At 41.7% G+C, this 27,628-nt stretch overlaps 1 protein-coding gene across 2 annotated transcripts in view; it reads right to left on the bottom strand.

Moving 5' to 3' along the window:
* The window catches only part of BRINP3 (BMP/retinoic acid inducible neural specific 3), a 232,250-nt gene that overhangs the window by 185,779 nt on the left and 18,843 nt on the right, over positions 1 to 27,628 (bottom strand). For both annotated transcript variants that reach the window (XM_054165573.1, XM_054165574.1), the window contains exon 2: positions 27,068 to 27,353. In XM_054165573.1, the coding sequence (XP_054021548.1) occupies positions 27,068 to 27,303 (236 nt within the window). In that variant the 5' untranslated portion in view covers positions 27,304 to 27,353. The remainder of the gene's footprint in view (positions 1 to 27,067; positions 27,354 to 27,628) is intronic.

The following is a 27,628-nucleotide window of genomic DNA, read 5'->3' as shown; positions in this document are numbered from 1 at the left end:
ATGAGTTTTACAAAATTAAAAACTGATGTAAAACAAACAGGTGGATGACTGTTCTCTCTGGAGGGGAGCCGAAATTAGGTTTTTAATTACTTTTTGATCAGGATTGTGACTACTTCCCGCAATCTGAATCTCTACAGAATCACAAAACATCTTTTGTATACCAGCTCGCTTTCGCAATTCATTACACCATATTAAGTTCATACATTTTGATGTTTTTATAATGAAGTAGAGATAATTCCAGAAACTACCACAAAGAGCTACAGGAAAGGAAAAAAAGAGGGGTTAAAAAAAAAAAAAAAGAGTTTAGGTGAGATGTTGAGATTTATGTTCAGAATGTGCAGAAGCTCTCAACACTTCACTGCTCTAAATAAATGCCTAAGTGAAATTTAAATGCCAAAAAATGATTTGGAGATGATTTTAAAGTGCTTTCAGAATTGAATCTTGTGAATGTTAATGGATACTGGGCTTCTGTGTTTCAGGTGGTGAAGTTATTTAGCTGAACAATCTAGACTACTAATACAAGTGCTTCAAAACTGCAGTATTTCATCTTTGTGGGTACTGCTATATCAAAACTGCTGCTTTTTTGACATGAGACCAACCAAAATCACATTGCTGTTGCCAGAACCATGCTTGTTTCTGAGCATATGCAAAACATCTCCAAACGCAACATCTCTACAGGCCGTTTGTCTGACACCTTCTGCAAGAGCTTATTTTTCAGGAGAAATAAACATAAGGCAGTTAAACCCACAAACAAATACCATGTAGCTGTGGATAGGACAAGTTGTGGCATTAGAAAGAGGCACATTTTGGCCAGTCAGACGCTAAAAAGCACATAAGAGGTGTTTAAATCTTATCTATCAGTGCAGCTTTCCCCTCTCAGGGCAGGTTTAAGGCTGCAAGAGGCTTTCAGTGAACTTTATCATGCATGACAGGAAGGTGAGTGGCTGCATCTGAATGTGGGGTGGTTTGTTTTGTTTTGTTTTTTTTTTTTCACCCAGGAAAACAGCTGTTGAGTAATTAAATGATTTAGTAATGCCAGGTAAGGTCCTTGCAAGAGCAGCTTCTGTTCTGCAAGAGGCTGTTGGATCAGTTGTCTCTGCTAAAAGCCAATTTTTCTAAGGAAACTGAAGTGATAAGAAGCAGACAGGAAAGAAAGATTGTCCTAGCAGAGAAGATGGATGGATAACCAAGGGCTGTCAAGGCTCTAACCTGGCCTTTCACCTGTTGTTGCTAAGAGGTTTGTGAGATCTGTAGCATATGTGACTGGGAAAGGCCAGATGGGCAAGCAAATCTATGAGCCGTGCTCAAAGGGGTCCCACTGCTTCACGTACTCCGTTTTCATCCAAGGTCTGTGGTTTGGAAGGGACACTCACTAATTGCAGTAATAGCCTCAACAGCTTTTTAATTACATACGCCAACACACCAGCACTCGACTATGCTTTTTTTCTTTCCCCTCCAAGGATACCCTGTGACCACTCCAAAACTGTCAGATAGAAATATAAATACCAGAATAATAGTAGGTGAGGAAGGAGTCCCAAAATATGGGAGAAATTCTGCGTTTTATCTTATAGACATGCTGGGAGCTTCCTGACAACTTGGCTTCAGTTTCAATTTTCTTTCTTCTGGTGCCAAGGACCATATGCTAACTGTTGCAGTGGAATGACACTTATCCCACAAGTCTGAAACAGAGATGCTATATTTAAATTCAACTGCTAGGTGAAGGTATATTTTATAAAAACTCTAGGAAGCTGCATCCAGATGGTTGAAGGGAAGAATCTGTATCTAGGGATTTTGGTGAGGATAAGGAGTTACAGCAGTATTACCTCTGGATTTGGGGTTATCTAGTGACTATTCTCTTTCCTTTCAGGTAGAAATGTTTGGCATATAGCATCTTGACTCTTTTGGCAGAATTATATTTGCAATAAAAGTGGTTTCTTTGGGATTTTCTTTATTTCTCTCTGCATATTATCAGTTTCACCTTCTTTTTTCATCTTTTTTTCTTTCTTTCTTTTTTTTAAATTAACCTAATGAACTGAAGAGAAATGTTAATACTTTGATTTCTGCCTTTTGTCAGTAGAACTTTACTTCTAAATGGCACCAAGACACTGGGGGAAAGATCTTTAACTGTTGGAATTATCAGCACTGAATATTTGACATTCTGAATTAGATCATCTACTGCATTAGAGTCTGTTCCATAAAGGAAGAGAAGGCAGTCAGGGAGCTGATGCTGCTTTGCAGATTTCCAAAGCAAATGTCAGTCCTGACAGCACCTAAAACAGTTCAACAAGGCAGCAACATTGGCACAGAGTAGCTGTCTGCAGGTTTTGTGGAGGAGATGTTTTAGAGTAGCTGAAGATATTAATGAATTTATGTTGAAGAGTTCCTTAGTCAGATGATGCTTTGCAAAAAAAACATTTCTGAACTGAGAACAGCCCACCCCAGGAAAACCTGCAGTTTCAGAGATCACTCCAAATAAAAGAGACACATGAACTCCAGCCTTATGATACCATAACACCATATATCATCCTTCTACAAGTCTGTTTTAAAACAAAAAGGTGGAACAGGTGTGAATCAACACTATTTTCTGACATACTTCCAGAGTAATAACTTCCAAAATTAATAGAATAGAATAGAATAGAATAGAATAGAATAGAATAGAATAGAATAGAATAGAATAGAATAGAATAGAATAGAATAGAATAGAATGGAATAGAATAGAATGGAATAGAATAGACCAGGTTGGAAGAGACCTTCAAGATCATCATGTCCAACCTATCATCCAACACCACCCAATCAACTAAACCATGCAACCAAGCATCCTGTCAAGCCTCTCCCTGAACACCCCCAGTGACGGTGACCCCACCACCTCCTCAGGCAGCCCATTCCAGTGGGCAATCACTCTCTCTGTGTAAAACTTCCTCCTAACCTCCAGCCTAAACCTCCCCTGATGCAGCCTGAGACTGTGTCCTCTTGTTCTGGTACTGGTTGCCTGGGAGAAGAGACCAACCTCTGCCTCACTACAACCTCCCTTCAGGTAGTTGTAGAGAGCAATAAGGTCACCCCTGAGTCTCCTCCTCTCCAGGCTAAGCAACCCCAGCTCCCTCAGTCTCTCCTCAGTTTCCAGTTCTGCTGGTTTTCTTTAGCCATAATGCTGCTGATGTTTCCTCTATGACTGCATGAAGGTAATGCAAAGTACTTTCATGCAAAGTATCCTGCAAAATCACATCTCTTTGTACACATCAGCACATACCAGTCTATGATGAGAACAAATTTCATTGATATTACCTAATTCCTGAGAAATCCAGAGCCTTTTTACATAGGCATAGCAGCACTGTTAATAGGGAGGGAGAAGGCTCTCAGACCCTAATATGGTCCTACAAAGGCAGGACAGTGAAGAACTACATTATTCAGCTGCACAGAGATGCATATACTCAAAGCAGCAAAAGTACTTCAGAACAAGTACATCATGAAATAGTGTCATACAATGGTAGGGGTTGGAAGAGACTCCTGAAGATCAACAAGTTCAACCTCCCTGCCAAGGTGCACGTCACACAGGAATGCATCCAGATGGTTCTCAAAAGTCTCTAGAGAGGGAGACTCCACAACTTCCCTGGGCAACCTGCACCAGGACTCCCTTACAGCAAAGAAGTTTCTACTCATGTTGAGGTAGAACTCCCCATGTTCCAGTTCGTATCTGCTGCCCCTTGTCTTATCACAGCACACCATTGAAAAGAGCCTGGCCACTTCTTCGTGACACTCACCATTCAGATATTTATGAATATCAAGAAGATCTCCTCCCAGGGAATTGAGACTCTTGAACATGTCCAGAGAAGGGCAACAAAGTTGGTGAGAGGCCTTGAACACAAGCCCTGTGAGGAGAGGCTGGGAGAGCTAGGATTGTTTAGGCTGGAGAAGAGAAGGCTCGGGGGAGACCTTATTGCTGTCTACAACTACCTGAAGGGAGGTTGTAGCCAGGAGGGGGTTGGTCTCTTCTCCCAGGCAATCAGCACCAAAACAAGAGGACACAGTCTCAAGCTGCACCAGGGGAGGTTTAGGTTTGAGGTGAGGAGAAAGTTCTCCACAGAGAGAGTTGTTAGCCATTGGAATGGGCTGCCTGTGGAGGCGGTTGGGTCACCATCCCTAGAGGTTTTCAAGAGGGGATTGGATGTGGTACTTGGTGCCATGGTTTAATAGTCATGAGGTGTTGGGTGACAGGTTGGACTTGATGATCTTTGAGGTCTTTTCCAACCTTATTGATTCTATGATTCTATGATTCTCCAGACTAAAAAGCCCCAGGTCTCTCAGCCTTTCCACATTCGGCCAGATGTTCCAGTCCCTTCACCATCCTCATGTCCTGCACTGAAAATTCTAATATACCCCTGTTTCTTTTAAACTGGGGAGCCCAAATTTGCACACAATATTCCAGATATGGTCTCACTAGGGCAGAGTAGAGGGGCAGGAGAACATCCCTTGACCTGCTGGCCACTCTCTTCATAATGCACACCAGGAGACCATTGGTCTTCTTGGCCACAACGGCACATTGCTGTCTCATGCACAACATTGTCCTCTGGGACTCCAAGTCCTTTTCCGCAGAGCATCAGGTCAACTCTCATTGGGGGTCATTCCCAATTCTCACTGGGAGCTGTTTCGCTGCTTCCTACAGGGTAAACCATGAAAGGCCATCAGTGAACACTGAAATAAAGTTATCTCAGAAAAGCTTGACTGACTTGACCTACATCTCTGGTTTTTTTGCTTTGATTACTCCCCAGCACAGCACCTACCTCACATCTATGGAACAGCAAAGCTACAGGTTTTCCTCACATATTTTTTGCAAAATTCTATCAAGCCTCAGTTCTACTCTCCCCAGAAGGATCTGATCTGCAAAATTCAGTTTAAGAAAGCTCAAAACAAATCTTTTACGATTTGATGAGCAGGGTTTCTGCCCTGAATCCAGTTAAGCATGCAGGCTTGATGTTTTAACAGAGACAGAGGTGTGCACTGTGACTTGTGCCAGTGTCTGGGCTCCTGCCTGGCTCCAGGGCTGAGGTTATCTGCATCCACTCACCTCTCCTCATAGGCTGTTTTCCTGATCTACACCAGATCAGGCTGCCTGCTGTTTTGTTTGCGGACAGAGCAGAATAAGAGTGGGTTGGGGTGTACAAAGAGCACAGGGTCAGTGTCACTCCTTCCTGCCAGCTGAAGCTTCTGCACTGATTTGTCTCAGTTAATGAGGCATGGCAGGCTGGCAGAGCACTTTGTTTATTACCCACACTGGACTTGCGAGACACATCCTGTGCAGAGCAGTGCAAGTTTCCTTGTGTCTGACAGTGTCTGGCAATCCACATATTTCTCAACAATGTACCCAGTTATTTAGCCATGCTGTGAATTCAACCCTCATCTGGTTTAGCAATGAGTATCTACACAAGAAGTAGCTCATCTCACTTTCACTCAGTATAGATCCACTTTTTAATGACAACTACACCAAATCAGTGGTTGCAGCATGAAGAAAATGTATCATATGGGGAAATTCTACTGTGGGACCTCCAACAGGCAGTGAATACACCATGCACACAGTCTCATTGTCTTAGCTAATGCAGTAGTATCAGGTGGCATGTACAGATATTCCACAGTGCCAAGCCTGTTTCTCTTGTTTGTTTTCTCCTATGATCAAATTTATTTCCTGTTTACTCAGGTAGACCAATGTAAACTTTGAGTTCACATCCTTCAAGAGCATTTAGTTTCTAACTCTAGCTGTTAAATGTGGGGTATACCATTAGGAACCACAATGAATGGGAATCTCCCAGATTTCTTCCATATCTGACACTTCTTTCCAAATAAACTAAGTAGATCCATGTCAGTGCCATTGTCAGAAGCCCACACCAATGACTGAGGTACTTAGGAAAGGTGTAAGGAAATGTTATCTCTTAATAGAACAGAACAGAACAGAACAAACCAGGTTGGAAGAGACCTTCAAGATCATCACATCCAACCCATCATCCAACACCACCTAATCAACTAAACCATGCAACCAAGCATCCTGTCAAGCCTCACCCTGAACATCCCCAGCGATGGCGACCCCACCACCTCCTCAGGCAGCCCATTCCAATGGGCAATCACTCTCTCTGTGTAAAACTTCCTCCTAACCTCCAGCCTAAACCTCCCCTGACGCAGCTTGAGACTGTGTCCTCTTGTTCTGGTACTGGTTGCCTGGGAGAAGAGACCAACCTCTGCCTCACTACAACCTCCCTTCAGGTAGTTGTAGAGAGCAATAAGGTCACCCCTGAGTCTCCTCTTCTCCAGGCTAAGCAACCCCAGCTCCCTCAGTCTCTCCTCATAGGGCTTATCAAAAAGTGGTTAATGGCAGCACAAAAGTTAAGAAGTTTGAAATGTATAAAATAATGGGTTTGGTTTTAGCTGAGTGATCAAATGTCACTCACTGTCACAACAGATAGTGAAAATGACTCAAGGCAGGATGACATAAGCCATATAAGATGATTATACACCAATATAGGTCAAACCATGTAAAGATGCACAGTAAAAAAGAAATTTCAGCTCAATGACAGATTTTTTTTTTTTTTTTCTGAGCTTGCCACCTGAAAATCTTCCACCAGTTAGAATAGAATAGAATAAACCAGGTTGGAAGAGGCCTTCAAAATCATCGGGTCCAACCTATCATCTAACACCACCTAATCAACTAAACCATGCAACCAAGCACCCTATCAAGTCTCCTCCTGAACACCCCCAATGATGGTGACTAATTCAGTTTGAAGATCTCTTAATTTCATCATTCCACATTAATGCCATTGTTCTGCAAACTCCTTTTGTGCTCCCTAACCTTCAAATCCACAGTACTAGGTCACCTCCTGGAGGTAACTTATACTCATGTGTAAAACTCCTCTACTTCACAAAGCCACCATAGGTTTCCTCCTGACAGCCTGAACTTTTTTCCTTTTATTTTTGTAGACTCACATTGATATTTATTTTGTTCCTCTACAATTCTTTATCCCACAGTTTTTGCCATCAGAATCTGAACCTGCTAATCCAAACTACCAGGAATAATCATGTTAAACACATCAGCTATTTACAGGAATTCAATGTGTGTTAGACCTCTAATGACAGTGGAACTACCCCAGTTGTTAACTTGAAAACTGGTGAGCCATCTTCTTCAGTGCAACTCTCTCCCTTCGTGGGTACATAAATAAACAAATGTCACCCCAAGGACTAAAGTTTTTCAAAAACAAGAGGCTCTTTTGAGCACTGGCTTCTGAACTGCTAATGCTAAGCTGTATAGAAAACTCCAACAACTATTGACTGGTGAGAAAAAAATAGCACTTAACCAGCACATTTAATTGATATGGCATTAGCTTCAATGATATTTAGAGAACATCAAAGGCAGAACAGATCTGCATCGTGAGGAATGAAGCAGAATTGGAACTTCAGCAGAATGATCAAATTTAATTCAATGAGCCTTAATGGTTGGGATAACAAAATATTCTATGCAGCAAGTTTACTCATCCTCTTAACTTTATTTGTGCAGCCTGAAATTGGATTCCATAGAAATGCAAAGTTTTTCAGATTGCTGAGATCTGAACCTTTATCTTTCCCTGCAGGCTATTTGTATTAATCTACTTTTCTTTGAGGCACAGAGCTGTTAAACTGTTAAAGCTCATTTAAAATGTGGCTATATTTCTATCAATGGGCTCAGATAGTTGAATTATAGATTTTAATTATGCTTTTTGTACTTTGGAGATGCTTACTTAGAAATAGGCCTTACAAAAGTACGCAATTAGGGAGCCTTTATTGCTGCTGATCAGTGAATTGTGTCTATATTGACAGCAAAATATGGCTTGGTATTTAGAAGAATTTACATGGGCTGCATTTTATTAGTGATTAATTTGAAACTCCAAGTCAGCTTTGTTCCTCTACCTTAATTAGTAGTTAGTCATTAAATCAAAGCAGGCCAAAAGAGGTGGAAATGTAAACCACTTTATGCTTTAAGAGTCAGACACAAGAATGTTTCACACTTGAGTAGCACCCACCCTATAAAACCAGGTAAATACACACCTAGGAAATCAGAATTTATGCCTACAGGTTTCCCTACTGTACATCTGATGTGTCTGGCTGACTCTTCAAGGTTAGTAAAACCAGAGCAGGACAGTTACCATCATGCACTATGTAATCACTTTTCACAGTGAACAAAATGCACCCTTCACCAGCTGAGACTGTGGCAGCTATAGGCAGGATGGCATCACGACTGTGATGCTTTAAAGAGAAAAGGCAATGCCAACAGTAGCTTGAGGAGGGAACCTACTTCTGCAGACCATTGCATGCTGCAGGATGTCTACAGCTCTGGGGAAAAAAATGAAAAAAGAGACTTATAGAATGTTTTGGATTGGAAGGGACATAAAGGTCATCCAGTCCAACACCTCTGCAGTGAGCAGTGACATGGATATCTGAAACTTTAGACTTCTCTTTAGTCTGAATCACCCTCTTTCAGTTTGAACCCCTTGTGCTGTCACAACAGGCCCTGCTCAAAAGTCTGCCCCAGCTTTCTTATAAGCCCCTTTAAGCACTGAAACACCACTAGAAGGGGCCTTCTCCAGGCTGCTGAACAACTCTCTCAGCCTGGCTTCACAGAAGAGGGCTTCCAGCCCTCCTGTCATTGCTGTGGCCTCCTCTGGCCCCACTCCAATAGGTCCCTGACTGGGTTGTACTGAGGACTACAGCACTGCTGGTGGGGTCTCAGCAGAGGGAGCAGAGGGGCAGGAACAAGAATTGTGGCAAAAAGTTAATGTAAATTCCATTTGCTTTTCAGGATATTATTGGATAGCAAGAAGGAGTGTGATACTCTGCTTTGTCAGGGTTTGAATAAAAACATCCTCTCACACCATCAAATCATTTTGTACCATCAAACACCCCTGACAATAGAGTGGGGAGAGATACAGAATAAAGATAATCCTTTCACAAATATGACCAACGTGACAAGATTTACACAGCAGAAATGGCATGAGCATGTTGGAAAACACCATAAATAGGAGAGATTTATAACAGACAGTTGTGTTCTCTCCTGAAGCTGCTAGTTTAAGCTTATCAGCATAAAAAAGAAATGGTTAAAACCAGAAATAACTACAAAATACTACAAAATACTTGTCCTCTCAGGACATGTTGTTTGTATGGCTAGCATCGTATATGCCTCCAAATGGGTTCCCAACTCTGCACATGCATATTCACACATGTTCTCAAAGTTTCATTTCTTTTGAGGAAAATGTCCATTTTATCATTGCCTTCAGTGAAACTGAAATTTGAATTTAAGTTTTCAAAGAATCCTTGAAGATATGAAATTTGCATTTAATTGGTCACTGGTTTGCTATCAAGACAGCATTTTGATGGAAAATTCCTGATGACTGAGTAACTAGTGGGGTAGCTATCACGTTTAAGTTATGCATTCAGTAGTTGGTGAAGACCTAATATAAAATAAAAGTCCTTGAATACACCAGTTGTGAAGGCCACATTCTGCTTCTGCCTGGCAGAAGTGTGACCATTCCTCATTTCACAGCATGAGAAATAAATCTCCAGACTACTGTTCCAAATTCCACCATTTGTTATCAGCGATAAAAAACATCTTTATTTATGTCAGAAAGGAGTTAAATAAATCCAAAATCCTAATCCTTTCACTGGATTAGTCTCAGCATCAAGTCCAGAGTGGACATGTTTGTACTTTTATGCATTTTTCTCTCTGTCTGCCTGTCTATTTACAATGAAGATCAACATACCATTTCTTGCTAGCCTAAACCCAGAAATGTCTGCAGTCAGTCAGTGCAGAGCCTTTGCTTTAACTACAAATGGATTACTTCATCTGAGGTACTGAGCTGACTATCCCACAGTCCACAGGTAACTCCATGTCACTCTTTCATGTTGTTCCAGTGTTGTTTCAGAGATAGGGTCAGCCCTGATTCTCAAGGGGCTTTGCCTAGGGCAGCTGTCACGTGAAGCCTTTCATTTCACTCCATTATGGCATTTCAGCACTGATTAAAAGGCATTAACCAGGCTCCTGTTAGAAGAATTGTTTTCTTTATTTTTTTTTTCTAGCAAGCAGAAAATATAGCAATTGTATTTGATTCTGTGTTCACAGATTCATAGAGTGGTTTGGGTTGAAAAGGACCTTAAAGATCATCTAATTCCACCCTCCCTGCCATGGACAGGGTCTCCTCCACCAGATCAGGTTGCTCAAGGCCTCATCCAACCTGGCCTTGAACACCTCCAGAGAAAGGGCATCCACAACCTCCCTGAGAAACCTGTTAGAGTGCATCATCATCCTCACTGTCAAGAATTTCTTCCTATTCAAATCTCCCCTCTTCCTGCTCAAAGCCATTTCCCCTCTCATCCTATCACAGCAAGCCCTTGCAAAAATTCCCTTCCCAGATTTCTTGTAGGACCCCTTCAGGTACTGGAAGGTTGCTCTAAGGTCTCCCTGGAGCCTGAAGAACCTCAGCCTTCTCTGTCTGTCCCCCATAGGGGAGGTTCTCCATCATGTTCATGGCCTTCTCTGGACCTGCTCTATCAGTTCCATGTCCTTCTTGTGCTGGGGGCACCAGAACTCTACACAGTGCTCCATGTGGGGTCTCACCAGAGCAGAGTACAGGAGAATCCCCTCCCTCCTCCTGCTTTTCACACTGCTTTTGATGCAGCCCAGGACAAGGTTATATGTGATATATGCCTTGAGCCACCTTCCACTGAACATTTTACTCAGACCCAACAGGTGAGATGTTGAATGACATATCTCATGGAAATATAAACTGACGAGAACACAATTGAGTGATAATATTTAAGTGCAGAGGAAAACTGCATGTTCTCTGATTGCCTGAATGGTGAAAACCACACAATTCCTCACATTTATTCTTGAAAACATAAGATAGTGAAATGGTTTGGGTTGAAGGAGCCTCTTAAATATCATCTAGGTCCAACTCCCTTGCCATGGGTGGAGTTGCTTTCCATTAAATGAGGTTGATCAGAGCCCCACAAAACCTGAACTTGAACACTTTCAGGAATGGGGCACCAACAACTTTTCTGAGCAGCTTGTTCCAATGTCTTATAAAAAATTTTTCTTCCTTATGTCTAATATAAATCTACTTCTTTTTAACTTTGAAACCATTGCTTCTTGTCTTTTCCCTATAAGCTTGGGTAAAGAGTGCCTCACCATCTTTCCTATAAGTACCCTTTATGTACTGAAAAGCCACAACAGGATCTCCCTGGAGCCTTCCCTTCTCCAGGCTGAAACCCAACTACCTCAGTCTTTCTTTCTCCATAGTAGAGGTGTTCCAACCTCTGGTTATTTTCATGGCCCTCCTTCTGAATCAGCTCCAACCAGTCCAACCAGTCCATGTCTTTTCTGTGTGCTGAGGACTCAGAAGCTGCATGTGACACTGCAGATGGGGTATCACCAGAGAAGAGAAAAGGGCAGAATCACCCTGTTGTGCTGATCTAGCATGAGCAAATAATTTAGAGAATGTAATATGTCCCAACAGCAAAATCAAGTGTGACAGTGACAGCCTTCCATAAGAAAATACTAACATACAATATGGATTTTGGATGCAACAACAACAACTTTTAGCAGCCATAAAGTTGTTCTTCCTGTACTGCTGAGTCTCCTAAGCTTTGTATACTTTGTGGTCTACTTCCATGAACTGTTTTTAGCGCTGTTAGAAATCTCCATGCACCATAGGTCATTAGACAGTCCCTAGAGCAAAAAAATGATGAGCAAGCATTAAATCCATGTTCCATTTCTCTAATTAGAAACAAATTTATCTGGAGGGGAAAAATTGAGAACTGTGTATTAAAAAAAAAAAAAAAAAAGAAATAAAATTAAGATCAGACTATGTTGCTAAGACATTACTTGTCAAGGATACAAATGTCCCAGCTCCTGATAAAATAAGCCCTTGTCACTTGCCTAGGCATTAATCCTTCCCTAATACAAAACAAGGCCACATTTAAAGTGTTGAGTCAATACACTTTTCAATGTACCCTGCCACTCTTGGCCCTCAGTTGTCTAAGTTTCATTCACCAGGGCAGGATGCACAATAGGACTCTGGAGATGGGATGTGGTTCTGAGATTCCTAAACCTTTTGGGATGATCTCGCATCAAAACAGAGGAGAAAAACACCAGGGTTTTTTTACCACAGATGGGAAATGCAGATTTCACAATGGCAAAACCACATCATAATAGGTACAGTTTTCTGACACAGCTATCAACCATGAATCCATTCCATAATGTGTAAATGTATGTCCCTCTGTCCTATCTCATCACCTCTCTCAAAAATTATATCTCCTGGCTCAATTCTGAGATATAGCTACCAAAATACTTAGCTGAAATTGACCTTTTCCTACTGTTTCATTCCAGTTACTGGGACAGAACCAGTGCTTCTCAGGGAGAGGTGAATATTGACTTGTATCAGCCATAAACAGGAATTTCTAAAGATTCAAACCAAACTAGAATTTGGAGTCATGTGTCCTCAGTGGGCATGGTGGTGTTGAGTTGCTGGATGGACTTGATGATCTTACAGGTCTTTTTCAACCTTAATGGTTCTATGATTCTATGACACTTGGCAAATCTCACTTTGCATCAGTGTAAATACCAAATGAAGATATTTTTGTTGCTGTCAGCAATGCTATAAAGTCTTGCAAACCTACTCATGGTCTGAGATTCTCATGTTTTAACTGTGAAGACAAGAGAAATAGAGTAATTATAATAAGTGTGACTGTTATAGATACAGCTTTGTCTCTCAAGCAATATAGAATAGGGGAGTGTAGGCATTTAAAAATAGAAGCACACTTGGGTTTGTTTCATTTGAACATCCTAATTTGCAAGCATTTTAAGTTTAAACATTAGTGCTGATTATCTTTGAATTCCAACAAATTCTTATGGTTCAAATTCCTTTTAGTTATTCATATTCCATCAATCTCATTGCCTGGGAAAATGATCATGACGCTCACAAAGAATCTTTGAGCTGTTTGTTTGGTTTGGGGTGTTTTTTTGTTGCTTCAAGTGCCACGTCCAATCCTTTTCTGAACACCTCCAGGGACAGTGACTCCACCACCTTCCCAGGCAGCCCATTCCAATGGCAAATCACTCTTTCTGTGAAGAACTTTCTCCTCACCTTGAGCCTAAACTTCCCCTGGTGCAGCTTGAGACTGTGTCCTCTTGTTCTGGTGCTGGTTGCCTGGGAGAAGAGACCAACCCCCACCTGGCCACAACCTCCTTTCAGGTAGCTGTAGAGAGCAATAAGGTCTCTCCTGAGCTGCTTCTCCAGGCTAAACAATCCCAGCTCCCTCAGCCTCTCCTCACAGGGCTTGTGTTTGAGGCCTCTCACCAACTTTGTTGCCCTTCTCTGGACATGTTCAAGAGTCTCAATGTCCTTCTTAAATTGAGGGGCCCAGAACTGGACACAGTACTCAAGGTGTGGCCTAACCAATGCAGAGTACAGGGGCACAATGACTTCCCTGCTCCTGCTGGCCACACTATTCCTGATACAGACCAGGATGCCTTCTTGGCCACCTGGCTACACTGCTGACTCATGTTCAGCCAGCTGTCAACCAGTACCCCCAGGTCCCTTTCTGCCTGGCTGCTCCCCAGCCTGTAACACTGCATGGGGTTGTTATGGTCAAAGTGCAGCACCCAGTGCTTGGACTTGTTGAATGCCATCAAGTTGGACTCTGCCCATCTGTCTAGCTTGTCAAGATCCCTCTGGAGAGCCCTTCTATCCTCTAACAGATCAACACCTGCTCCCGACTTGGTGTCATCTGCAAACATACTAATGGTGGACTTAATCCCCTTGCCCAGATCATCACTAATAATATTGAACAGGATGGGGCCTAACACTGATCCCCTTCAAGTCCAATAAGGAGTGAAGATTCTTCTTGCCCCTCTTTTTAGCATTAATATATTTATAAAAATGCTTTTTATTTTCATTCACAGACGTGGCCAGTTTGAGTTCTAACTGGGCTTTTGCCTCTCTAATTTTTCTCCTATATGATCTAACAACATCCTTAAATGTATCACCAGTTGTCTCCCCCCTCCTTTCCAAAGAGGATACAGCCTCTTTTTTTCCCTTAATTAGTTCAAGAGCTGCTTGCTCATCCAGGCTGGTTGCCTTCCCCAGCAGCTCATCTTTGGCACATGGGCACAGCCTGTTCCTGTGCCTTCAAGAGCTCATGTTTGAAGTATGTCCAACTGTCCTGGACCTCTTTGTTCTTAAAGGCTGCTGTGAAGGGTACTCTCTGAATTAGTTGGTTAAACAAGTTGAAGTTTGCCCTCTGGAAGTCCAAAGTGAGGGTTCTGCTCATCCTTGTTTCCCTGCATATTGAAAACTTCACTATCTCATGGCTGCTGCACCCTAGACAGCCTCCTACCATCACATCTCCCACCAGCCCTTCTCTATTTGAGAACAGCAGGTCAAGCAGGGCCTGACCCCTGGTAGGCTCACCTAACAGCTGCATCAAGAAGCTGTCCTCCATATTCTCTAAGAACCTTCTGGACTGCCTCCTCGCTGCTGAATTAGTTTCCCAGTAGATGTCTGGCAGGTTAAAGTTGCCCACAAGGACGAGGTCTGATGATCTTGAGACAGCCTCTAGTTGCTTTTAGAATATTTCATCAACCTCTTCATCCTGGTTGGGTGGTTTATAACAGACTCCAACCAGGATCTCAGTTTTGTTAGCCTTCCCTCTGATTTTAACCCACAGGCACTCAATCCTTTCATCCTCTACCTCAAGTTCTGTGGCACCAAGAGATTACCTAATACACAGGGCCACCCCTCCTCCTCTTCTCCCTCACCTAAAGAGCTCGAAACTATCCATTGCAGTACTCCAATTGTGTGAATCATCCCACCACACTTCTGCAATGGCAACTACATCATAGTTTTCCTGGTGAACCAAGACTTCCAGTTCCTCTTTTTTATTACCCATACTGCATGCATTGGTGTACATGCACTTCAGCTGGACTGCTGATTTCTCAACTAACTCTGGTTTATGTCCCTCTATCTTCTCTCCAGAGAGACTGGTTTCATCACCCACCCCCTTCAAACCTAGTTTAAAGCCCTCTCAATGAGCCCTGCCAACTCTTGTCCTAGAGCCCTCTTGCCCTTTCTAGATAGATTCATCCCATCTAGGTCCAGCAAATCAGGTGCAATAAAAGTTGTCCCTTGATCAAAGAAACCAAAATTCTGCTGCTGGCACCATCCCTCTAGCCATTTGTTGATGGCATGGGTTCTCCTGTTCCTTTCAGTGTACACCCCTGCCACTGAGGGAACTGAGCAGAATGCAGCTTGAGCTCCTGCCCCATCAATCAGTTGTCCAAGGGCCTTGAATTCCTTTTTGATTGCCCTGGTGCCCTTCTTATCAATCTCATCACTTCCAGCCTGTATTACCAGCAATGGGTAATAGAGGTCTGGATTAGCTTTGGTAGTCTCCTGGTGATATCCCTTACCTGGGCCCCAGGCAGACAGCAGACTCCCCTGTGAGATTGGTCAGGATGACAAGTAGGACCTTCTGTTCCCTTCAGGAGAGAGTCACTAACAACAATTACCCTCCTCTTTTTCTTTATAGCACTAGTCCTGGTGGTTGGTGGGGACTGATTTGCTTTAGGCATCCCCTCAGATGGTTCCATTTCTGCCTTCTCATCCACATTGCCCTCAACCTTCAGGGCCTCATACTTACTGTGCAAGGTCAATGGGGGAGGTGAAGAGGGCCAGGATGGATTCCTCATGCTTCTCCTAACAGGGACCTGTGCATATATTTTTTTTTGTACATATAGAGAAAAACTATATCCTGTCAAGACCAATTTTATTAACTGTATCCAGAATTGTATGGAAGGATAGAGGAAAAACTGGAGTAAAGTCATAACAGCCCCTGTACAAAACAGAAGGTTCACCTTAATGTGCAGCACAGAGAATTACTGTGCTTCTGATTCTTCAGTCAGTATCACAGGGCTGGAAGGGACTCTCAAAGGTCATACCCCCTGCAGTGAGCAGGGACACCTCCAACTAGATCAGGCTGCCCAGGACCACATCAAGTCTGGTCTTCAATGTCTCCAGAGACTGGGTCTTAACCACATCCCTGGGCATCCCAATGTGCAACCTAAATCTACCCTCCTCCATTTCCAAACCATTTCCCCTCATCCTATCACTACAAGCCCTTTTAAACAGTCTTCCCCCAGCCTTCCTGTAGGTCCCCTTCAGATATTGAAATTCACTCTAAGGTCACACTGGAGCCTTCTCTTCCCCAGGCTGAGCATCGACTCCTTCAGCAGAGGTGCACCAGCCCTCTGATCATCTTTCTGGCCTCCCCTGGACCTCATGCCGGGTGAGATCTCATCAGAGTATTGCATAGTAAAACACATGAATGTGTTGTTCAGAGGTTCTTATTCAGACAGCTGAGTGTTGATGGGGTTTTCTTTCTAATAAACAATATTCTCACTCACTCATATATATATCTGTATATACAGAACCGTCATGAAGTTAGATGTGTACAGATATATACACAGAAATGTATATTAAACACACAGACGTTCCTACTCATGGTGACTCACTCTGAAAGTAATCACAAATATTTGGCTTCCAGAGATTAGTAAATGAACAAGCACCACAGACTAAATGTTTTCCTGTTCTCCTAATTTATTGGGTCTTGTGGTTTGCTACCAAAAGCATCATTAGGTACTTTATAAAAGAGAAACATCAGTGAGCAGTTCTTTATAACAAGAGACCTCGCTACAGTTCCTTAATATTTAATCAGCTGAAATTGTTGTGGGATTGTTTGTTTGGTGGTGGGGTTTTTTTCATTTATTTTAAGTGGTTAAACATGTAGAATGCAGACAAAAGTCTTTATTCTGTTTGTTAATGAGGATTATCAGATTGGTTATGCTGTAATGCCTAGAATGTAGCTTCATTTTTATAACTTATAGCCAGTATTTTATGTACAAGACTAAAGAAGTTATTTAAATAAAAGGCAATTGGATGTAACTGGGTAAAGATTTATTGCCTCTGTTTAATTTCTATTAATAGAGTATACTAATCAATGCTGCTGTTGTATCTGAGTTCCTAGTAAAACCTCCAATTCTGGTACTACTGGCCAGGATAGAAGTTTAAAAATCCCTATTTGCTAAATTTCTACAGCTGTGAGAAGATACTTCAAAACCAGTTAAAATACAAATATTCATTCTAAATTAGTTATATTTCCTCAAGTCTGAGAGTCTGCTATCTTTCAGAGTACCTGATGGAATGTGTCTTCTGCATTTGATATTGAATTATGTTACTCATATAAGTCAAAAGCTATATATGTGTTTTTCTCTTGAGAAATTCCCATTCATTACTTAAAGCCAGATGCTGTCTCTTGTCTGCATGTGAGACCTGCATACACAACTTCTAAATTGCTAGTGGGCTTTGTGTGTGAGCTCTATATATATCAAATTGTCTGGTCAGTAAAAATATCTCCTCTTCTCCAGCTGCATAAATAAAGTAGAAATTGAGGGCATTGGAAAATGAATTGAGATATGGAGCCATTAATGACCTTAAGAACACTATTATCCATAACAATCATATTGGGATTCTGGGCAGAATTGAGCAACAAGACATTATTCTGAAGCATTGCTTTTCCTCACAAGGGTCTCTGTTGGAATGAAACTGTAGCTACATAATAAAACCTCACAACCAGCATAATGACGAGTAAAAACTGTAGAATCAATCAATCAGAGCTAGAAGAAAACTAAGATTGGAATTCTGAGATATTGACCACGACCTTTAGTCAATGATAGTAGAAGAAAACAACAAAAATCCTTGAGTGAGCACATTTGGTGTTCAGTTGTTGTTATTCTGCATGGCAAAGGCACAGACCTCTTTCTGCACAAAGCATCACAGGCTCCGATCAATGCTACTGCTTTTCTATACAGAAAAGGGTTCTGTGCTATTCAGTTCTGTTCTCTGTGTAAGATATAAGGTGCCAACCATATAGACTTCGTATCTGCACAAAAAAAAGAAAAGCCATTCTCTTTGGAGATGGCCACCCACCTAGCAGCAGTAAGGAAAAGTAACAATATAGAGGTTAGGAATGAAAGCACAGATAACTTGATTCAAGTAATAAAACCCCACTTTTTCTTTCATTAACCAAAAAGAAATATTGGTAATTGTTTTTTTCCCCTTTATGAAAGTCATCAGCATTCGAAATCCTCTACATCTTGAATGTCAGTGATAGCACCAGCAGGGGATATTGGAACAAAAATTAAAAAGAAAAAGAAAGGCAAATGAAAGAACAGAGACCCAACTAACCAAAAATCTTCAAAGAATTAATGAAAACGACCTGATTTCATGGCCAAGATCCTGGCAGACTATCCTGCTGACTGAAGAATGATTCTATTATTAGTGTTAAACAGCTTTTATACTACTTCAGTGATTGCATGAAACCATTAAGTTACAGCCTCTATTACCCTAATTTTTTTAGGGCAACTTAAATGATTTATGAACTTAGTAACTGAAATGATGACACATCATATTCTCTAAATAAATGTTCTTTGTTCTAGGGAAACATATCTGTAGGAAGTTTGATCTCATAATTATACTTAAAATACTGGATTTTGAAAGTGGGTCTATTCTGGAAATGTATTACAGTAATGTTGACAAAAAATAAGATTCCCTCTTCTCCTTGCCATTTGAGTTTCCTTGGGATCAGTGATTAAATGCATCAAACAAGCAAGAAGAAATACAAAGAGACATTGTCAAAACACAGAATTCTGCAGTGTATTAGGAAAAAAAATACCACCAAAAACCCCACAAAAACCAGAAGGCAATCTTGGCATCAATATTCTCTTTTGTTGCCAAGCTGAAACACATTTGTGTTCTTGTCAAACTGGCTCCTGAGAACACTCCTAATCCTGCTAGCCCAGCCAACATCATTCCCAAGTATACTCCCCAGCATGAGCACTTGTTTCTTTCACCAAGACAACTCTATCCTTCTTTTGAAACCCAGCAGTTTAATACTGAGCCAACCAAATGGAGCAAGGGGATATGGGGTAGGTCTGATCTTGGTCAGGGGCAAAACAGCTTCAAGGCTTTTGAATGCTGCGGGATTAAGCTCACTGATAAATCTTGTGCTGGTCACTGAGATTTCGGCAAGATTCTGTAGGAAGCCAGCTTCTCTTACAAACACTCTCTTTCATCAGGTTCTGTTCATGCTTTACCAAGACCTTCAAAGTTGGACTATGGACTGATGTTGTGGATCAGTGTCAGAAGTGAGCTTGATTTCTCTTGAGGCCTTTTACTGTGCTGCATGACACGTATACCACAGATGAAAAGACAGGGACATCTGGGGAGTCCCTACCTCTCTCTGGTCCTTCCTGCCCACCTCCAAGCCCCTAATGTCTGTCTGCCCTATGGTAGCTCAGACTCCTTCATCATTGACCTTGGAGATCACACTTAATCACAGAATAACAGAATGTTAGGGGTTGGAAGGGACCTCAAAAGATCTACTCCAAACCCCCTGCCAGAGAAGGATCACTTAGAGCAGGTCACACAGGAACATATACAGATGGGTTTTAAATGTCTCCACTGAAGGAGACACCACAAACTCTCTGGGCAGCAAGTTCCAGGACTCTGTCATCCTCATAGTGAGCAAGTTTTTCCACACGTTCACGTGTGATCACCTATTCTCCACCTTGCATCCATTGTCCCTGTCCTTTTATCATCACCTGTGGAGATATTCTTACCAGGAGCAGACCTCTTGCATAACTGCGTCTGAGGGGACCAACCTAAATATATGTCCAGTCCTGGTCTCCTGCATCTCTTGTACCTCTGGTATCCATCTGACCGGTCCCTTAGCATCCCAGTGCCATTGGAGGCCATATGGTAACCATAGGAGCATCAGCAAAAGACTGTTCCACCTTTGAGAACATCCATTCTATGTACTGGTCAGCCCCCTGAGATTACCGGTAAATTAGACTTGGCTGCAGTTATGATTCATCTGGAAACATCTTTTAAAGTGCTTTGTTGTGCATTATGTAGCTTCTCAGTTTAAATTAGCTGTTCCTTTATTCCCACCTTGTCACGAGCATGTACCTTCCAGAGAATCCCTTGGATAAACAGATCAAGAAACTAATACAAGTCTGATAATAGAAATTGCTAATTGTAAAGCATCACTGCCTGATATGTCTTCAGGCACTAAAGACAAAACAAAGACGTGTTGCTCTGGAGGAGATTTGCATGTGAAACAAAGGGCTGGAAATTAGATGATTCTGGAGAAAAGAAGTACTTGGAAATATGGTCATTTAAAGCTTTTATTTCCTTCAGGTATGTCCTTATGCAAGCAGTTTTACCAAAGTGATTTCACTTATGCCATGTCTTTGTTATGCCCTTAGCTAACTAGACTAAGAGAGGCTGTAAAGGCATATCACAATCAGAAATGAAACTCATCAATGTTTTTCAGATCCAGACAGTCTAAAAATGTCCTACTTTTTTTTTTCCTTCTTCTTCTTGGTTTTTTTTTTTTTGTTTTCATTTTTTTTATTACACTGTTCTTCCACTGCAGGAAACTATGGCTATTTAATCCTTCAGAACCAAAACATCATCTGCTTGGACCACAAATATTTTTTTTTTCCAGTGGAAATCTATCAATTCACAATTCCAGAATCCCTCTTTGAGCTGCCCTGCTCTGTCCCCAGCATATGAGCCACTGGATTTCAAAGGAGGACTTTGTGCATTCAGTACATAGCCTTTTGTAAACACCCTGAGAATGATGAGCCAGCTGATTACTGCACCTTTTATCCACCAGGCTCAATGGAAAATTCCTGAAAACAAGCTGACCAGTTACAGCACAGGATTTGAGTGGCTACTGAATCCTAGGGCACCCCATTGTAAGCACCTCACCTTAAAACCCTTTCCCCTATCCATAGCACTGTTAAGCTTTCATAACTCATATCCCAGCAGTGTTTTACTCAAATTATGAGAAAGCTTTTTTGAAGAGCCAGCCTGAAGATATCCACAGCCATTTTATACCAGTTTGGTTTCATGACAGAGATGGCTTTAGGTTTAAATAGTTTGTGACACTTCAGGACATGCATTTTATCCTCTTTCAGCTCCCTAGTTTTTCTTTGGTGTTTGTTGGGGTTTTTTTTGCTAAACATGCCAAACATTTCTTTCTTAGAAGAAAAGCCACTCTCTCCATTCTCCTGATTTTTCACATCTGCTTCAGATTTCAAATCATTTTGTTTGAACAAAACTACACAGAATCCCTGAAGAGATTTCCTCAGGACCTCATTCGATGGCATGAATGCTTCCCTATCTCTGCAGAAATTACCTCTTCTGATGCAATGTGGGTTCTTTGCATAATTTCACAATCACTCTTTCCATCCTGGTAAGCTCTCATCTCATTCTATTTGGATTTAAATCCCTTTGTCTGGGGAGCTGATTTCCATAAGAGGCACAGTGCTCCCATTGTGAATTAAATAACAAATTATAAACTCGGTTTTCCTTGCCAAAATATTTACTGATATTAGCTACAGGAACCATCTTCCATAAAATATTGACACGGCATTCCCAACACTGTAGAGGGTTTCAGCAGCCATCCAGGTGCTTTCCTGGCATTTCTCTGCTCAGATTGGGAACAATGGATACCACCAAAACCAGTGGCAATTATTGTATCTCCTGCAGGAGTATATTTCCTTTGAAGGATTATAGGGAATGCCACACTGCTGCATCACTGACATAACCAGCCCAACATTCCCAACTTATAACAGCCTTGGTTGCATAATTTACTGTTCTGCAATACCACTAAAATATCATTACAGATACTTTTGCCTCTTACAGCTCTATCCTCTAATGCTGGAAACACTTCTTAGGGAGCATGGCATAGTACACAAGTAACTTCTTTGCCCTTGGATGTAGCTGATCTTTGGTGTATAGGGGTTCATTAAGACCATGGCCAGCAGTAAAGTGAGGTTTACCTCCCCTTCTATTCTGCTCTAGTGAGGTTATATGGAGTACTGGATCCAGTTCTGGACTCCTCAGTTCAAGAGAGATAGGGAACTACTGGAGATAGTCCAGTGGAGGCTACCAAGATGCTGAGAGGGCTGGAGCCTCTCTGTAAGGAGGAAAGGCTGAGAGACCTGGGGCTGTTGAGCCTGGAGAAGAGCAGCCTGAGAGGGGATCTGATCAATGCTCAGCAAGAGCTAAAGGGTGGAAGGCAAGAGAATAGAGCCAGGCTCTTGTCAGTGATGCCCAGGGACAGGACAAGAGACAATGGGCACAAACTGGAACCCAGGAGATTCCACCTGAGGGTGAGGAGAAATGTCTTTGGTGTGAGCGTGCTGAAGCCCTGGTGCAGACTGCCCAGAGATGTGGAGTCTTTTTCTGTGGAGAGATTCCAAACCCACCTGGACACTGTGAATCTGGGCAAGCTGCTGTTGGTGACCCTGCTTTAGCAGAGGGGTTGGACTGGGTGATCTCTAGAAGTCCCTTCCAATACCCACCATGCTGGGACTCTGTATAGACTAAAATATAGATGACAGTAGATTTTTCCGCTACTAATTTCTTGTAGTTTATTCATGGCCTGGGAGATATGGCAAAGTGTGACTTCAAAAAATATATTATGCTTGAGTCCATCCCTCTCCTGTTAAACTGGGCTCTGTGCCAGTCTTTAGCTTAATCTCAGCAATTTATACCATTCATGGCCAGGTGAATACTTATTTATAGTATCTGGGGTAAGTGGATACAAAGCAGTTGATATTTGCCCCATTGGCATGCATCTGGTAAAGAGAAATGCTAGCACAGAGTCCATGTAGTGATTAATTTTTTTGTTTTCAGGTAAAAATTGGACTCCATTTATTTTAAATGTAAGAATTAAAGAAAATAAGGCTAATGGATGTTATAGAAAGCAGTGGACATATATCCTTAGGTAAAGCTAAACTTCAAAATCAGTCTGTCTCCTGCCATGTAAATGACAAGAGTAAAATAAGGAGCACATCAAGATTCAAGTAATCTTCATTTTAATATTCTTTCTTCTTCTTTTCAATATGTGCTTTTCCAGTTCTCTGCCCTATTATCTTGATTTTAATCATTCCATATCTTTCATGGGCCCACCGTACATGACCTTGGTCCCATTCAAACCAGGGTCAAACAATGGTGCAGAATAGAGGGCTTCAGCTCTGGCACTTTGGTATTTACATAAATATGCATTATCTGATTTAATCAAAAAGCATTTTTTTTCTCTGCTTTTGAATATGAACTTGATTACAATGGGGAATGCTATTTCAAAATTATAAAAAATAAATAAATAAATTGGGAACTTAATTATGTAGCTGAGAACTTTTTCTATTTTATTTTTTTTCACCTTATTGCTCCTGAGGCTGCCAAAGGAAGAGAAGAAATTGGGGGGAATCAAAATATCATTCTAGTCACTGCATAATGGTTCTGTTTGAAACACAAAAGTCATACAGCAGTCTCCTGCTGCAATCTCCCCAATACATTTTCAAGTCCTATGTGCAGCGTATGAGACTCACTGCTGGGTTTACATTCTTTTTATTGAGATAATTTGATTGCTGTTAATTGCTAACAGTCACAGCATCAGGCAGATCACTCAGAATTACTTCTCATGGGCAGCAGAACTTAGGTTTTGGCAGTCATATGTCATCTTCCTCTATGGCTTGGGTGCTGTTGGTCTGAAGACATGGAAAGAGAGAGGCTATTTGCTGCTCTACTCCACTCTGGTGAGTCCTCATCTTGAGTACTGTGTTCAGTGCTGGAGCCCTCAGCATAGCAGAGAAATGGACCTGTTGGAGTGGGACCAGAGGAGGCAACTGCAATGATGGAAGGGCTGGAAGCCCTCTGCTGTGAGGTCAGGCTTAGAGAATTGGTGTTGTTCAGCCTGGAGAAGAGAAGGCTCCATGGAGACCTTCCGGTGCCTTTCAGCACTTAGAGGTACAGAGACTTATTTTAGCATGGCCTGCTGTGACAGGACAAGGGTTGATGGGTTTAAACTAAAAGAGAGAGATCTAGACTAAAGAGAAGGAAGAGATTTTTTTTTTTTTTTTTAATTATAAGGATGGTGAAACACTGGCCCAGTTTGCCCAGAGAAATGGTAGAAAGCCCAACCCTGGAAATATTCCAGGTCAGGTAGGACTGGGCTCTGAGTCACCTGCTCTAGTTGTTAGACTATATGACCTTTAAAAGTCCCTTCTAACTCAAGCCATTCTATGATTCTGTGCTTGTTACAATCCCATCAGTTCTTTTGAAGCCAGCACCTTCCCCAAGAGAGAGGCACATCTCTAGCTAGTCTGCAGGTCCTTACTATATTTGTGACTCTAAGTTTTAAAAAAAAAAAAAGTCTTTAGTCATTTTGTCTGACCCCAAGATCCTACAAGAAAGGATTCAAAATGGGACACAGTCTGCTGGAGTCTCTCATATTACACACTCTGCTTCCTCTCCATCAATTCTGAACAGGAATGAATGTCAAAATGAAAGGAAGTGACTGTCCACCCCATTTACTCAGCCATGTCTCAGGTGTGGACTTTAAGGGCTGAAGTGAAGAGCAAAGGGAAAGGAGACCTCTTCCTTTTGACTATTTCCCAGCCGCATCAATGCAGACCTGTTTTCCCTTCTTTACCTCTCCATTCAAGTCAGGACTCTCTCCCTGGGGGATCATTTTCATTAGGTAGAAGATAGGTGAGGGAATGAAGAGACCAATTAGACTTCAGATCCTTCAGCCTGGGAAAGCTCGTAGAATAGCAACAGGGATTAAATTTACAGTGTGTGGTTCATAACAAGGTCACCATGTTCTGCACTACTTGCTAATGGAACCATATTTTAAAAGGAAAAGGCAGTAAAGTTTGTGTTTGGAGGACTACATCATAAAATGCAGATTTTTTTTGTTTCCAGATAGCTTGTGCCTCTTTTGATTTCCTGCATTGTTTCTTGAAGGGAATAGGCAGAGGATATAAATATTGGCATTATCTCCCAAGGTATGCAGTGGATTCCCCTACACTGGACAGTTTTAAGACTTAGCTTAACAGGATGCTGACCCATCTCATTTCAACTCCACTATCACCTAGAAAGGTTGGACCAGATGATCCTTGGCGTCCCTTCCAACCTGACATTCTGTGATTCTATGATTCACAGAGGCACAGGTTGCATTGCATTGGAAGGGACCCTCAAAGGTCACCTTATTCAACTCCCCCTGCAGTGAGCAGGAGCACCTCTGACTAGATCAGGCTGCCCACGGCCACCTCAAATCTGATCTTGAATGTCTGTCCATAATTCTCTGAAATAAACACAAGGAACACTTTCTGTGGGGTTGTGGAAATTAAAGTCAGTTGAAACCTTTGCACAAACCCAAATAAATATTAGTAACATGATTAGAGATCTATAAAACTTCACAATGCTTCTGTAATGATGGCTGAGAGGAGAAGAAAAAAAATCTCAAAGAGCTGATGGAAACAGCTGAAATGAAATACAATTCCATTTCTCATGTTTTTAGCAGGATAATTTTGGTTCAGTGTTGACTAATACAGAATAATAGGAATAAAATATGCTGCCTCAGTCTCTGCATTATTGGCTTTACATTATTGGTCCTGACAGCTGGCTTTTAAAACACAGTAAATATTGGGCGATGCTGCTCTGTTAAGACAAGGCACTTCATCAAGCCTATTTCCAAATCACACTTTATTTTGAAAATGTGTTTAATTTCTGTGCATGTGGCAAAGGAGCCCACTGCAAAATTGACCTGCGACAGAGTGCCCTCTACTGCACGTATTTAGGAAAGGAGAAGAAAGCAAGTTCCTTAAAAACAAAATCTTCACAGGCTGGGACCAGCAATTTTGCTACAGACCACAGACACTGAACTCAGTGTGGTATACATGCAGGCATATATCACTCTTACCTTCTTTTAGAGCTGGATGTCACTTGGGAGCAACAGTTGAAACCAGGTATGTAATTCACACAAACTGTTCCATGGGTTTGAATGAACTCAGTGTTTGTCTTTCCATACCCAAATGGTCTATGTTGATATGTTAGAGAGTTATTAGGGAAGCTAAAAATCTGTCCTGAATTCCCCTGCAGCCACCCTTTGGTCTTTGCTGCCAGGAGGGGTCTATAACATCACAAAGTGAAAAAGTCTCTCTGCTCATAGATTTGTTTTCTCAGTCCTTACTCGCTCATGCCCCTTCATTTCTCCCCATCTTTCTATCTGCCATTAGGTCACAGCTACTAGACTGAACTCTCCTTTTCATTCCCATGTCCTTGATAAACCTATTCGATGTTACTGAGTTATACCTCTTGCAAATGCTAAGGAAGATACTTCACCAGTGCTGTCTCAAAGGAGTAGAAAGCGACAGGTTACAAATGTATCAGGAAAGCAATTCCCCAGCAAGGCACAAATTCTCAAGCAGACTTACACTTCTGACTCCTTCCCCTGTTTTTCTTTCACTCACTCTGAGCTGGGCCAGCCAAATTTTGGGGTGGATCAAACTTCTGCAACTTCTGTTATATACACAGTGGCTCTTATTGCTCAGACCCTTGGGGATGAGAAAACTACTTCTCAAAACATCAGTATAAACCAATGAAGTGTTGGAGTCATATTTGAAACACCCTGATTTGTACAACGATGTCTGTGCTTTGCCAGAGGTATCTGTGGAGCCACGATTTCCATCTTAAAGTCTTGCAGGCACACTGAAAGCAATTGAACTAGATCTTGCTGCATGGTAAAAGGTGCTCCATGTTAGCCCTCTGCAATCAAAGGTGGCATTTGAATACTTTGGGACATATTTATGTCACGAGGGCAGGGGAGGGGTAGGTAGCAAACAATAATGTTTTCCAAAGCAACATCATCAATCACCACAAGTTCTTTAAACAAAACAGAGAGAAGACAAGCAGGCATTTCCATAGTACACAGTGCATATACGGCCTTGCATAGATTTCAGCAATGAATCTGGGGTCTGTGAATATATTCCCACAGCTGATACTTTCCCTTAAGGAAACCCCTATTGATAATTTACAACTTCTAAGGATGATAACTCTGTAATTGCTTTCCCTTTGCTTCATACCTGTAAATCTTGTATCTTGTGCTAAATCCCTGTCGACTTCTGTCCACAAAATCTGTGTATTCCTGTGAGCGATGGAAGGGTCCCTTATCAGAGAGGAGCCAGTCGAAGGGGCTTGTGGCATGCTGATCCGAAACAGCAGCAACCGCTAAAACCCAGCAATGAAGACTCAGGGCTATCCACTCCCATAGAGCCATCAGAGAGAACAATTCAGCACCAGCACTGCATCGCCATATCATGCTTCCACTGGGGACTTAGAGCCTTCATTCTCTTAGCTTTCCCTCAACACCTAGACAAAATACACAGTCAATTAGATAAGCACACACTAAGCATCCCTTGGAAGTAGAAACAAGTTTCCTTTCTTTCAGCTTCAAGAGATAGTGGCCTCTACTTTATTACATTTTACATTAGCATAAACCCCACTAGGCTAGTTAAAAGTGGAGTGTTTCAGTACTTCAGATGCTGTGTAACTAATGTCTTCATTAACATCATCAGCGATAATATTTACCATTGAAGGGAAACCTTCAAAAATCATCAAGGGAGGAATTGTTGGTTGTTATGTTT

This window comes from Dryobates pubescens, chromosome 11 (assembly GCF_014839835.1).
Source record: "Dryobates pubescens isolate bDryPub1 chromosome 11, bDryPub1.pri, whole genome shotgun sequence".
NCBI classification, from domain to species: domain Eukaryota; kingdom Metazoa; phylum Chordata; class Aves; order Piciformes; family Picidae; genus Dryobates; species Dryobates pubescens.
Note: the sequence above shows the minus strand (reverse complement) of the source record. Positions and strands in the feature narration are given on the sequence as shown.